General features: G+C 39.1%; 1 protein-coding gene across 5 annotated transcripts in view; it reads left to right on the top strand.

Moving 5' to 3' along the window:
* The first annotated feature begins 1,068 nt into the window (after positions 1–1,068).
* Positions 1,069–13,903, top strand: part of THUMPD2 (THUMP domain 2 tRNA and snRNA guanosine methyltransferase) — a 56,420-nt gene continuing 43,585 nt past the window's right edge. For 3 of the 5 annotated variants that reach the window (XM_004480198.4, XM_071208786.1, XM_023585124.3), the window contains exon 1: positions 1,078–1,245. In XM_004480198.4, the coding sequence (XP_004480255.1) occupies positions 1,105–1,245 (141 nt within the window). In that variant the 5' untranslated portion in view covers positions 1,078–1,104. Of the gene's footprint in view, positions 1,246–13,903 lie in introns of all 5 variants that reach the window. The other 2 variants (XM_004480199.5, XM_071208787.1) reach the window with 2 other exon arrangements.

Raw genomic sequence — 13,903 nt, 5'->3', positions numbered from 1 at the left:
GGAGGTGTTTCAGTATGTGTTGAACTGAATGGGCTGCACTGTGTCTGCCTGCTTAAGTCTTTGGTACAGGGAATACTAAGGCGGTTTCTTAAGGGTTTAAGAGTCAGGAATACCGTATAGAAAAGTTGGAATGAGCCTGACAGCAACTGAGAGAAAGAAAACATAGGCCTGGAGGCAAAAAAAAAAAAAAAAAGAAAATAATTCCCCAAAATAGAAGGGTCTGAAAAGAAGCCTAGGAGTGAATCTTTGAAGAGTGCATGTTACATGACTCAATGAAGAGTTTTCATGGTATTGTCCCAGTAGTCATGAACTGGGGGTGGTAGTGGTGATCGGGAGGGTAGGATTCATGTTATTTACTTTGGATTCCCATTGCGAGACACACAGAAGGCAATTGCCATATGGTCATTCATTCAATAGTCTCTACGTATCTGATTCAATATATAGGTGCAGAAAGAGTTAATTTAATGCTATTGATTTGGTAATATGGATTCTATTCTTCCCAAGTAATATTTTCATTACCATTTTTAAATTGAGTTTCAAATTTACTTTAAATACTGTTAGAAAGGCCACTCAAATCAGGTGGTCCAAACTGGATGGTGCATTCATTACCTTGGTGGTTGACCAAGTAGCACCAAAACTGACCTGTTTCACGAACATAAAGCCGTTTTGTTGGAGGATGGGAACGTCTGATCTTTGTCTGGGAATTTCCAGATTTGGCCCAATTATTGGTGAAGCAGAGCAGGGCTATCTATATACGACAGTGGTGGGGAGGGTTAAGAAGGTGGGGTGGATTGGGAGGGATGGGAAACCAAGGTTTCAGCCTCAGCTGTGCCGCTGGCACATTTTCTTGTCCATTGTGGGCCTCGGTTTCCTGAATCTGAAAAATAAGGCAGATGTCTTACATGATCAATTATGTCCTTTTCACCCGTGGTTCTAAATGAGTCCAGCCTCCTAATCAAGGATGTTGCAAGTAGTTAACGCCGGGGACACCCGGGCCATCCCCGGCACTCCTTTGCCCCCGCCCCGCGGAACGTCCCGCGCGCCGCCTCGGAGGCGCGCCCCGGGTCACGTGACCCGGAGCCGCGGGCCCGCGCTCGAGCCGCCATGTCCCGGGCGCCGGTGGACGCCGGGCCGCTCGCGTCCGGGCCTCCGCCCCCCGCGGTCTCCCGGTTCTTTTGCACCGCGGGCCGCGGCCTCGAGCCGTTCCTGATGCGAGAGGTGCGGGCGCGGCTGGCGGCCACGGAGGTGAGTCGGAGTCGGCCCGCGAGGCCAGTCCTGTGCCCGGAAAGCGCCGCGAGCCTCGGTGTCAGCCCCGAGGTGGCCCCGGGGGCCCGGCCCTCGCAGCTTTGCCGGCAGGTCCTTTCGGTGCGGCTGGAAAGACGCGCCGGGCGTTCCTTTGCCTACGTAACAAATCCTGTCACCGCCAACGCTTTCAAGACGAGGGCTGAAGCAGTTCTTTGCTAGACCCTTTAGAAGGAGGTTCTCAGTAGTGCCTGTAATTAGAATTGAACCTGAGTTCGGCTCCTTCCTCCACCCTTTGGTGGAAATGCAGTCTTCACGTTCAGTTGCTGGACTCGTGACTTTCAGTTCCCTCCCAATGCTTGAGTTTCCCGCTTAGGATTGTTGTGAGGAGTAAAAAATATAATGTGTGTAAAGTACATTTTACATCCCCAGTAAATAATTGCTAGAAGAATAATATACTCTTGAAGGCCACCTACCCAGCTTCCAAAGGAAGTTAGCAATTGCTGGTTGTAGTTAATGGCCCTTAATTTCAATGAAATGAAAAGATTTTAAACACCAGTGTAGGTGTTAACACGTGCTGATCTGGTGTCCTGAAAGCAGAGAGAAAATGGAACTTAAAAAGACTCGAGTGTGAATGATGTGTTCTTGGAAAAGGAAAGCTTATCCAAGTGAAACGGACCACGGACCACTCTGGCAACTCCTGTAGTGTCAGAAGCCCAAAAACGAAGTCTCTGCTGTGTGTGTGTGTGTGTCGTGTGTCTGCACGCGTGTAGGACGGTGGGGATGGGGGTGGCTGAAGAATGACATCAGTCTTATTGGATTACCTGCCGTTTGTGGTTTTGATAACAATTCAGTAGAGTGTTGAATGTAGCTAATTTTAAAAAGCAACACCATATAATAGTAATAACTAATAACATTTAATGTGTCAGGCACTTATCCTTAGCTCTTTTATTCTGTGATAACTTGCTTAATTTTCACAGTAATCTTATGAGATAGATACCCCCAAGTTTACCTGATGAGAAAAATGAAACAGATAAATCCAGTAAGTTTTGAGTGGGTCAGCTAGAAAATGCAGAGCTGGGATTCAAACACAAGCTGTTTGTGAAATAAGGCAGGAGGTAGACGCATGGGTTCCAGGGCCCATCTCCTTGACCACTTAGCATGTGGCCATGATATGATCCTTAACCACTTAGCATGTGGCCATGATATGATCCTGCACTGATTAAAAAAAAAAAAAAAAATTTAATCAACAGTGCTTGTTATGAAAAATAGGAGGCCCAATCTGAGTGTATAGGATTATTAGAAAGAACCTATTGGTTCATCTTCTCTAGAAGCAATGAGATGGAGGGAAAATTACATTAAGAAAAAATTCTTGACAGTGGAAGTAATTAAATGCCAAGAGATTTGGAAATTTCCATACCCTTTTATTAGAAATGGAATATTCACCTGTTGATCTTATATGTTTTGTGGATAGATACGCCTACAAAGATCTGAACAAATAATCTCTTAGATTCCATCCCAGTTGCTCTAGTATTAAATGAACTCTTTTAAAGAATCTTTTGTGAGAGGTCATTTTTATCTCCATTTTACAAAGAAATACAGAGAAACGGAGTGGTAGAGCTAGGACTTGTATCTAAAATGTCTCTAGCTTGGAAGTGACCTTTAACACTACTTTTTTTTTTTTTTTTTTAGTTGTTAAAAAAGTACATTATTATAAAATTGAAAAATATATAGAAAAACAGATTGAAAGGAGATACACATTTTAAAAGAGAGTGCAAGACCAGGGTAGATTTAATATAATCAATTATAAAAAATAGCGTAGCAACAAACCTTTATAAATGTAGATAATAATTCAAATACAACAGAAATTATAACATAATTCTAATTTTTATATTATATTACATTTTAGATTATTGACATAATCTCTGAGAATGAAATAAATGTCTTATTTAATTTCCATTTAGGCCATACTTCTTCTAGGTAATCATATTCCTATTTGGGAGTTTTTCACATCTTATTGGAATGAATTACAGCAGATAACAATTTGCCAACTTATAATTTTATGGGGCAGAAAAACTAAAAATCGTGTTCAACAGTAGTCGTGCTAAATCATTGTTAATCCAGGTGGATTATTGTAATTAATGAGTATGCATAAGAAAGAGTTAAAGAAAAATGAAGTATCCAAAAATATGTCTCTTCACCAGTCCTTAATTAAAAGCAAATGCTTATTTTGTATGAAACAAAGTACAGAATACTGATCATAGGAACAGGTTGCCAGTTGCACTGAGTAATTGCTGTTCATATACTATAATGTTGTTATTTCACATTTATCTGATCTTCTCCACCTCTTTTTTGGTTACTATTTACATGGAATACTTTTTTCTAGCAATACTTTTTTCTAGCCTTTCCCTTTTAACTTGGTTGTATCCTTACATCTGAGTTGGGTCTGTTGTAGACAACATATAGATAGCTCATATTTTTTTAACCATTTTTTCAGTCTACGTCTTTTTTTTAAATTGAAGAGTATCATTCATACATGAACATGCATAAACAGTAAGTGTACAGTAAAGATTGTGAACTTACAAAATAAGCATACATAACATCACTTTGGGGTCTCATACATCACCCTTCCACCAACTCTTTGCATTGGTGTGATACATTTGTTACAAACTATGCAAGAGCATTGTCAAAATATTACTACCAACTATAGTCCTTATCTTACACGTTTTGTGTATTTTTCCCCCAACCCATACTATGTTTTTTTTATATATATTTTTGTTACAGATATTGTAAACTTGCAAAACAATCATACAGATGTATAGATTTCCCTTACAACTCCACACCCTGGTGGAACATTTGTTACAGGTTATGAGACAGTATAATCAGACTTTTACTACCAATCATGGTCCAAAGCATACGTTTGGCATACTTTTTCCATACATCTCCATTATCAACACAGTACAGTTTAGCATTGATGCAAGAATATTATAGTATTGCCATTAATCACAGTCTGTAGGTCACACCAGTTGTGGTTTTCCCATGTTTCTCCATATTCCCATCCTGCAATGGTGATGTACATCTGCTCTACCTCACAGAAGGACTCTCTTGCATTTGTACCCTTAACCACAATTCTCAACCGCCTCTGGGTTCACTGTGTTATTCAGTCCCTAGATTATTCTTTAGCTTTCTTTCTATTGACATTTACTTCCCCAGACTACCTTTTTCAGCCACAATCCCATTTATAAACCCGTTACTACTCACTATAATGTGTTACTATCAACTCTAACCATCTCCACACTTTTACAGTCAAGTTAGTTAAAACTTCTACATATATTAAGCATACGTAGTTCTTCTCAACCCTCCTCTCATCTCCTAATAACCTATACTCTAGTTTTAATTCCATGTGTTATTTGTATTTAGTTCATATTAATGAGACCTTGCAATATTTGTCCTTTTGTGTCTGCCTTACTTCACTTAGTATAATGTCTTCAAGACTCATCCATGTTATCCCATATGTCCCAATTTCATTTCTTACTGCAGCATAGTATTCCATCATACGTATATACCACATTTTGTTTATCCATTCATTGGTGGATGGACACTTGGGTTGTTTCCATCTTTCGGCAGTTGTGAACAATGCCGCTGTGAACATTGGTGTGCAGATGTCTGTTCATGTCATAGTTTTTAGTTCTTTTTGACATATTCCTAGGAGAGGTATTGCTGGATCATATGGCAGTTCATTATTTAGCTTCCTGAGGAACCACCAAACTGTCTTCCACAGAGGCTGCACCATTTTACACTCCCACCAACAGTTAAGGAGTGTTCCTATTTCTCCACATCCTCTCCAGCACTTATTGTTGGCTGTTTTTTTAACAGTGGCCATTCTATGTGGTGTTAGATGATATTGTTGTTTTAATTTGCATTTCCCTAATAGCTAGTGATATGGAACATTTTTTCATGTGCTTTTTGGCCATTTGTATTTCCTCTTTGGAGAAATGTCTATTTAAATCTTTTGCCCATTTTTAAATTGGATTGCTTGCTCTTTTATTGTTGAGTTGTTACATCTTTTGATTGAGGAGTTCAATCCATTAACATTCAGTGTTACTACTGTAAAGGCATTATTTCATCCATTTTGTCCTTAGGCTCTCTGTTATCATACTGTTCCATTGTCTGTCTTCTTATCTATCCTTTAGTTTATCCTTCCTAATAATCTTCATTTCTAAATTCCTCTCCAGATCTCTCACCCTTGTTTTTTCCTTTCAGGCTGCAGTACCCCTTTTAGTATTTCTTGCAAATCTGGTCTTTTGGTAACATATTCTGTCAGGTTTTGTTTGTCTTTGAAGACTTTGAATTCACCCTCATGTTTGAGGGTAGCTTTGCTGAATACAGAATTCTTAGCTGGCAGTTTTTCTCTTTCAGTGCCTTAAACACATCATACCACTTTCTTCTCTCCATGGTTTCTGATAAGAGGTTGGCACTTAATTTTATCAAGTTTCCCTTGTATGTGAGGCTTTGCTTTTCTCTTACTGCTTTCAGAATCCTCTTTATTGCTGATATTTATAATTCTAAATAGTAGGTGTCTTGGGATAGGTCTGTTTGGATTTATACTTTTTGGGGTGCATTGTCCTTCTTGGATATTGATATTTATGTCCTTCATAAGGGTTGGGAAGTTTTCAGTCATTATTTCCTCACATATTCTTTATGCCCCTTTTCCATTCTCTTCTCCTTCTGGGACACCAATAATGAGAATGATTGTGCTTTTTGCATTGTCATTCAGCTCCCTGAGACTGTTTCATTTTTTCCATTCTCTTCTCTTTCTGTTCTCCTTTCTTTTCCAGTTCAGATATTCTGTCTTTGAAATCACTAATTCTGTCTTCAAGGAATTCAAATCTACTCTTATGTGCCGCTAGTGAATTTTTTAATGTCCTCTGTAGTGTCTTTCATTCCCATAAGATTTGTTACTTTTCTTTGCAGGCTTTCAAATTGTTCTCTGTGCTTACCCAGTGTCTTCTTAATATCCTTTTATTTCTTTAGTCATATTTTCTTTAAATTCTTTGAAGTGATTTAAGAGAGTTGTGTGATTATCAGTGATTAATTAATGTATCTCTTCAGGATATTTGGTTTGTTCTTTTGACTGGGCCATCTCTTTCTGCTTCCTAATGTGGCTTGTAGTTTTTTGCTGATGTCTAGGCATCTGAATATGTTGGTGAAGTTACTCTGCTAGCTTATTTCTCTCTCTTTCCTATTGTTTTGTTGTTGTTTTTCACAGCTCTTTTTTAATATTTGGTCCAGTTTATTCTCAGTCTTTAAAATTGCCCAGTTTGGGAAGCAGACATAGCTCAACCAATAGAGCATCCGTCTACCATATGAAGGGTCCCGGGTTCGATCCCCAGGGCCTCCTGACCCATGTGGTAAGCTGGCCCACATGCAGCACTGCCATGCAAAGAGCGCGCCCCACAAGGAGAGCCACCTCCTGTGAAAAAAGCACAGCCTGCCCAGGAATGGGGCCACACACATGGAGAGCTGATGCAGCAAGATGACGCAACAAAAAAGAGACGCAGTTTCCCAGTGCCGCCGGATAATGCAAGCAAACGCAGAAGAACACACAGCAAATGGACACAGAGAGCATACAGTGGGGGTGGGGAAAGGGGAGAGAAATAAAAAATTGTCCAGCTTAAGTTTTCAAAATTGGGCCAGAGACTTACTAGTAGGGCACAGATTTTCTCCCAGGGTTTAGGTACAGAGAGCTGCATAGTTTTTGTTTGTGCAATTCCCAGACTGGCCAGCAGATAGCGCTAGTTAGCCCACCTTTCCACTGAGCTATTTCACTGTCAGCTTTCCTTTGTTCACTCTCCAGAGTGGAGAAAGTGGGGTCTGCTGGCCAAATTCACTGAAGAAAAGTACCCAGACCTCCCTTCCTTTTCCCTTGAAACACCTAACAGGGAGGAAGATGTCTGTTCCCCTCTCAATGAGCTGAAATGAGCCAGGTGTTTTACCCCAGCTTAACACCTTGGTGGTGCGGGAGGGAAGCCATTTCCAGCCACCACGAGGCCTTGGTAATTCACATTTGTCCTTTCGGCTTCTTCGTCTCTCTATCCCACACCCTCCTGGGAGTTGTATAGCTCTGAACTGATCCACTGACCCCCAGAGCAGGTCCCTCAGAGACCCTTGGCTCTTTGTTGTTTTTGTGAGAGCATTGAGCTCTGCCTATTAGTCTGTTGCTATCTTCCCACAATCCTCTAACTAATTACCGTGGGAAAGGGCCCTGGAACATTTGATGAGGTTATTTCTGTAAGAGTGGTAAAGCTTTGGGGGGGGGGAAGTGTTCAAATTTTATGCCTTCCCTTAATAGACTTGGGCAAATTAATCAAATTTCTGAGCCTTGCTTTCCCTGGATATAAAATAGAGATAATAATTCTGCTTTAAAGGACCAGTGTGAGCCTTGAGATAAAGATAAATAGTAGATAAAAAACATGACGAATAGTAGGTGCTCAATAAATCTTAGGCCCCATAGGATAAGTTGAACAGGAGAAATTAAAATCATTCTTGCAATGACTACAGAGTCTGTTAGAATCTGCATGTGGTTTCTGGCTACAAGAAAATTAATATTCCAAAATCTAAATTTACAAAACAAATTAATTAGAAGTGATTTATTTGCTTTTAGAAAGTAATCATTCTATTTAATCAGTGTTTTCCAATTTTAGTGAACATAAGAATCACCTGGGGGCTTGTTGAAACTGCATATCCTTCATTGCCAGCCCCAAAAGATTTTCTTTTCTGTAGGACTGTAGACAAGCCCAGGTGTTTGCATTTTTAACAGGCAAACTCTATTCCTCCCAAATGACTCTGATGTATTTCCTTCTCCAAAACCAGCTTGCAATAGAAAATTTCCTATCTGCCCTTTTTAGCCTTTTATCATGGAAAATTTCATACATATGCAAATGTAGACAAGATCAACAATGACCAACTCAAGGTGAATTCTCCTCTATTCACAACTCCATCTGCTCCCCACTACATATTATTTTGAAGCAAATCCTAGTTATTGCATCTGTAAATATTTGCCTTCGCTAAAGTGTAAGAACTCTTTTTAATAATATAGAATAATATGTTATATACTATAAAGATTCTTAAAAAATGTAAACCACAATATCATTAGCATATCTAAAATTACTAATTCATTATCAGCAAATACCTAGTTAGTGTTGAGTCTTCAACTTGTCTCATAAATGTCATTTCTGCTTTTTAGGTTTGTGTATTTGAATCTTGATTTAAATAAGGTCCACACATTGTAATTGGCTAATATTTTTCTAACTTTTTTTAATGTATAGGTTCCTCCTCCATCTCTCTTTTTTCCTTCCCTCTTGCAACTTATCTGTTAAAGAAGCCAGGTTGTTTGTCTCATAGTCTAGAACAGGGGTCAGCAAAATCTATAGAGGGCCAAATGTGAATATTAGGCTTTGTAGGTCATATGTGGTTTGAGCTCCCTAGATTTGTTTTTTGTTTTGTTTGTTTTGCTTGTCGTTTGTGTTTTTGTTTGTTTGGTTTTAGGAGGCACCGGAAACCAGACCCCGAACCTCCCAGGTGGGAAGCAGGAGCTCAACTGCTTGAGCCACATCTGCTCCCCCATATTCTTTTTTGTTGTTTGTTTGTGCTTCCTTTAAACATGTAAAAGCCATCCTTAGCTCCAGAAACCTAGTTTTCTGACCCCTGGTCTAGAGCTGTACTGTCCAGTAGGGTAGCCACTAGTCACATGTGGCCATATAAATTAAAATTAATTCAAATAAAATTGAATAGAAACTTCACCCTCTCAAGCACATTAGCCACATTTCAAATGCTCAGCAGCCACATATCACTAGTAATTACTCCATCAGACAGCACAGGTTATGGACATTTCCATCATCACAGAAAGTTTTGTTTTACAGCACGCCTAGAGTTTCTCACAGTCTGTATTGTGCTGATTGCATCTCCGTGTGTAGTTCAGCATGTTCTCTCTTTTTCCTGTAAATTAATATTTGGATCTAGAGCTTGTTAAGGTTCAGGTTTGTTTTCTCATCCCCATCCCCCTTTGGTGATGGAACAAACTTCTTTATAGATTCCTGTAGCAGTTTCATATTATTGATGAATTCCAAAAAGAAATATTGGATTATGTTTGTAAACTAATCTTTTCCTCTGGGCATGTTAGATTATATTGGATTCAGAGGTTTACTTGATTAAGTAATCAGGCAAACCTCTTCTGCCAGTAGGGAGTTGAGCCCCCACACTTGGTGGGTAGGAACTCACAGATAAAAGGCATGGCAAAGGACAGAATTAAGGGTTCTTAATGTTGGAGTTTGATGCTGAAGCTGGAGCCCTGGGAAAAGAGGAACCTTGACCCCAAAAAGAAGCGAGCCCTGAAAAGCGAGAAACGCTGAACCCAGAGAGAAGCAAGACCCTGGAAAGGAGGAACCCAGGAAGCCTGAACCCTCACAGACATCAGCAGCCATCTTTCTCTAACATGTGAAAATAGACTTTGGTGAGGGAAGTAACTTATGCTTTATGGCCTGGTATCTGTAAGCTCCTACCTCAAATACCCTTTGTAAAAACCAACCAATTTCTGGCATTTTGTATCAGCACCCCTTTGGCTGACTAATATAGTTTCTGTTTAGTTTTTTGTGTTTGTTTTTATTTTATTTTTTTAATTTTTAAAGAAGCTTTAGATTACGTAAATAGTACATAAAAAATATAGAGGATTCCCATATGCTTCCTCCCTTCCCCCTCCCCCACTTTCCCACGTTAACAACATCTTTCATTAGTTTGATACATTTGTCACAATATTTGAACACATGTTGAAGCATTGCTACTAACCATGGATTGTAGTTTACTTTATATTTTACACTCTGCCCTGTACAATTTTATAGGTTATGGCAAAATGTATAATGGCCTGTATCCATCATTGCCTTGTCATATAGGACAATTCCAATGTATAGTTTTAAATACTTTATAATTTTTACTTAGACGGTTTGAAGAAATATATTAGGAATTATTGAACTTTACTTTCTGATGTTTAATGTATTAATACTATTATTTATTATCAGAATAATAGTAGAAATTGTTGTTTTTAAGAAGGCCCTTGTCAATTGATTCATTCGTCTGTATAAATCCACAGAGCAAATCCTGTTATCCCAAGTCCTGATAGGCAACCATTTGTCAGTTTTTCAATGGGGTCCTGCTAATAGGTGGTAGTGGGGTAGAGCTAAGTCAAAAGCTAGGTTATTTCATGTAACAGGATGATTGTATAGGCTACTTTTTTTAAGAGTCTCTGTTACCTTTAGATTGACTACCTTTTTTAAAAATTAAATATGTTTTTTAATTATCTTTACTAAAATGGAGCAGAGCAAGCACAGATACCACCCTAACCCTTCATTGAGGATTTTAAAATTAGTTCTGAAACTAAATGAGTCTCTAAAAGCAAGACAGCTTTGGTACCTCCATATATTACTATACATTTTTACCTAAATTTAAATCTGTATTCAACTTGAATGACTTTAAAAAAAATTGCAAAAATGCTAACTGCTTACATATGCTAATAGTTAACAGAGCTGTTACTATTTTAATAAAGGCTATTCTTTCATGTTTGGAAGTGTTAGACCAAAAAAACAGCTGGTTTTAGATGCTTGGTTATGATTTAATTCTAAGAGTAGATAAATAGATTGTAAAGATAGGTAGATTTTCATGTGGCAGGTATTAGGAAGAAATATTCTTAAATGGCATATTTCTCCCTGAATCTTGCATTTGAATGCAATCAGTTAGCAGCAGTAAACTAAAGAAAAAGGAAAATATTAGCTTCAGCTATTTTTCATGGAAGGAATTTTTATTGAAATATATCTTATGAACATAATGTAAACAATAAGTATATAATAAAAGTTGTGAACTTACAAAACAAACATGCATATCGTCATACAGGATTCCCGTATATCACCCTGCCACCAACACCTTGCATTGTTGTGAAACATTTGTTACAAATTATGAAAGAGCGTCATCAAAATATTACTACTAACCATAGCCCCTCTAGTCTATATTTTATTCCCCAATCCTGAGGATTCTGGGATGGTGATGCCCACTCCACCTCTAATTGAAAGGGGGCTTCAATCCCATACAGCTGTTGGATGGGACTCTCTTACTTGCAGCAGTAAATTCTCTCAGTTCTTTGGTATGGTGGTTGTACATTCTCATCTCCTTGTTAGTTGTCCTGGGTGAGTCCCATGAACTAGAGAGTAGGTGTTGCAACTCTGCTGAAGCTAAGGGCCCAGCTGGCATGTGGACAGTCCAAAGATTCAAGTCTCTTGGATGATACCTACCAGCTCCAGCACCAACTATAGGTAATAATAGAAGAAGCATGTGTAGGGAAGTCACAAATGAATCCAACTCTATCACACTTGGAAGCATAAACTCCAAAGTAGGGCCACTGGAAAGGCACCAGACTCTGAAGCTATCTGCCATGACTGTAGGACTTGGGTGTCTCAAGAGACCTCATGAACCCCACTATTTGGGGTAGTATCTACTTTGGCATTCTATGAGATCCTGCTGAGGGATGCATTAGCATCACCTCTGGGATGACCTCCCGACTCACTTCGAAGTTATATAACCATATAAACTCATTTGTCTTTACCTTTTCCTCCTTTTATTCAAGGTCTTTTTCCAGTTGCATTGCTAGTTGGCGCTTGGTAGTTATCCCTTGGTGCTGGGGAGGCTTATCCCCAGAAGTCATGTCCCATGCTGGGGGGAAAGTAGTGCATTTATAAGCTGAGTTTGGCTTAAAGAGAGGGCACATCTGAGCAACATGGAGGCTCTCAGGAGTTAGTTTTAAGGCTCCCTGTAACACTAGACTAAATTGCAATTTCAAGAGCATAAAGCATACTCATCAAGAGCCCATCAATGGACCATCCCTCTTCACTAGTCATTGCCTCTGTACTTGGGGGATTGTTGCTGTTCCATTAGCAAATGTGGCAGGGCTACCCAGGATGGGAATTCAGTATTCTTTCAGTTATTCTGTGAATCTCTACCCACAGTGACAATACCCCATGAACATTTGAACACATTTATATAGCTTATATGCATGCCCAGGTGAATTTCCTCCCATGGATCCCCCATTACTGACAGTCCATATCATTGATCCCTGCCACAGTTGTAACCCTTCTGTGACCCAAAACTTCTTCAAAAATGAAGCCAAGAATATTGCCAAATACAATTATTAGGAAAATGAAATAATGGCAGGTTTAAACATAAAAAATAAAATATATAATAATTTAGAAAAACTAAAAATAAAATTGGGATATTAAAAAATTATGAAAAATATCTTAAAATTTTTTGACATTTTACCTTTCATCACTGTAATATCTGTTGTCCTGTATGTACAGTGACATTTTTTTCCATTTCTTCCCCAGTGTCTTACTTTTTTTCATTTTGTCTTCAGAGAAGTTTTAGGTCACAGTGAAGTCACATACAGAATATAGGGGACTCCCATATACCCAACATCCTCCCCTTTACCCACTTTCTGTATTAAGAACCTTTTTATTTGTGGATGGTACATTTGTTACAATTGATGTACAAATATTGAAACATAGCTACCAGCCATGGTCAATGCTTTACATTTTAAACCATACACTTTTATAAATTTTTTATGAAATTTAACGTGGCCGATATCCATCATTGCAAGATTGTGCATAACATTTCCATTGCCCCCTAAATACCCTTTCTTCTTTCCATTCTCTTCCCGTCACGCTCCCTCAGGGCCCACAGTGACCACCAGGCTTCACTCCTTAAAGGACAAGATTAATAGTTACTGGCAACAACACTGAGGGCTTGACACACTGGTCTGTCCTCCTCTATTAGAAGCTGCCCATGTTCTCTAGAGACACCCACCCCTCTGTCTGACAACATATCAGGCTTCCCCAGGATGGGATTCCAACTCCTTCCTGCTCATTTTGTGGGTCTCCACCCACTGATATAACACACTATGGCAAGATGAATACACACACACTCTTGAAGCCTGCCCCAGGTGGTCTGTCCCAAATCTAATGTATTTTTAATCTCTTCTGTTGTCTTTCATTTCTGTAAGTCCTGTTACTTTTTTTAACTCCTTGAATTGACTTAGGAGATTTGTGTGGTTATCATTGATTAGTTGTCATAAATCCTGTGTCTTGTCAGGATTTTTGGCTTGTTCCTTTGACTGGGCCATCTCTTCCTGTTTCTCAATATGGCTTGTAATTTTTTGTGCTGATGTCTAGGCATTTGCTTATGTTGGTGAATTTACTCCAACAGTCAATTTCTCTGTCTTACATGGTGGTTTTGTTTCATGACTTGTCTTTGGTTTTTGGTTCAGTTTATTCTAAATATTTAAAATTGCCCAGTTTAAGTAATCAAAATAGGGTCAGGGACCACTAATGGGGTTTGGGTCCTGAGAGCCACCAAAAAATTTTTCTTCCTGAAGTTTCCTAACCTGTCAGCAGATGTCACTCATTGGCAGATCTTTCCATGGAGGTATCTCTTTCAGCCTCCACTGGCCTGTGATTCTGGTCTGGCCAGAACTGAGATTCAAAGTGGGCTCTGCTGGACAAACCATAAATTAAAATTTAGACCACTGAGTACTTAAATTAAAATCACTGGTCAAGGAGCAGGTGTG

Source organism: Dasypus novemcinctus, chromosome 17 (assembly GCF_030445035.2).
Source record: "Dasypus novemcinctus isolate mDasNov1 chromosome 17, mDasNov1.1.hap2, whole genome shotgun sequence".
Taxonomy (NCBI): Eukaryota; Metazoa; Chordata; class Mammalia; order Cingulata; family Dasypodidae; genus Dasypus; species Dasypus novemcinctus.
The sequence above is the reverse complement of the archived record's forward strand: the minus strand, read 5'-3'. Positions and strand labels throughout refer to the sequence as shown.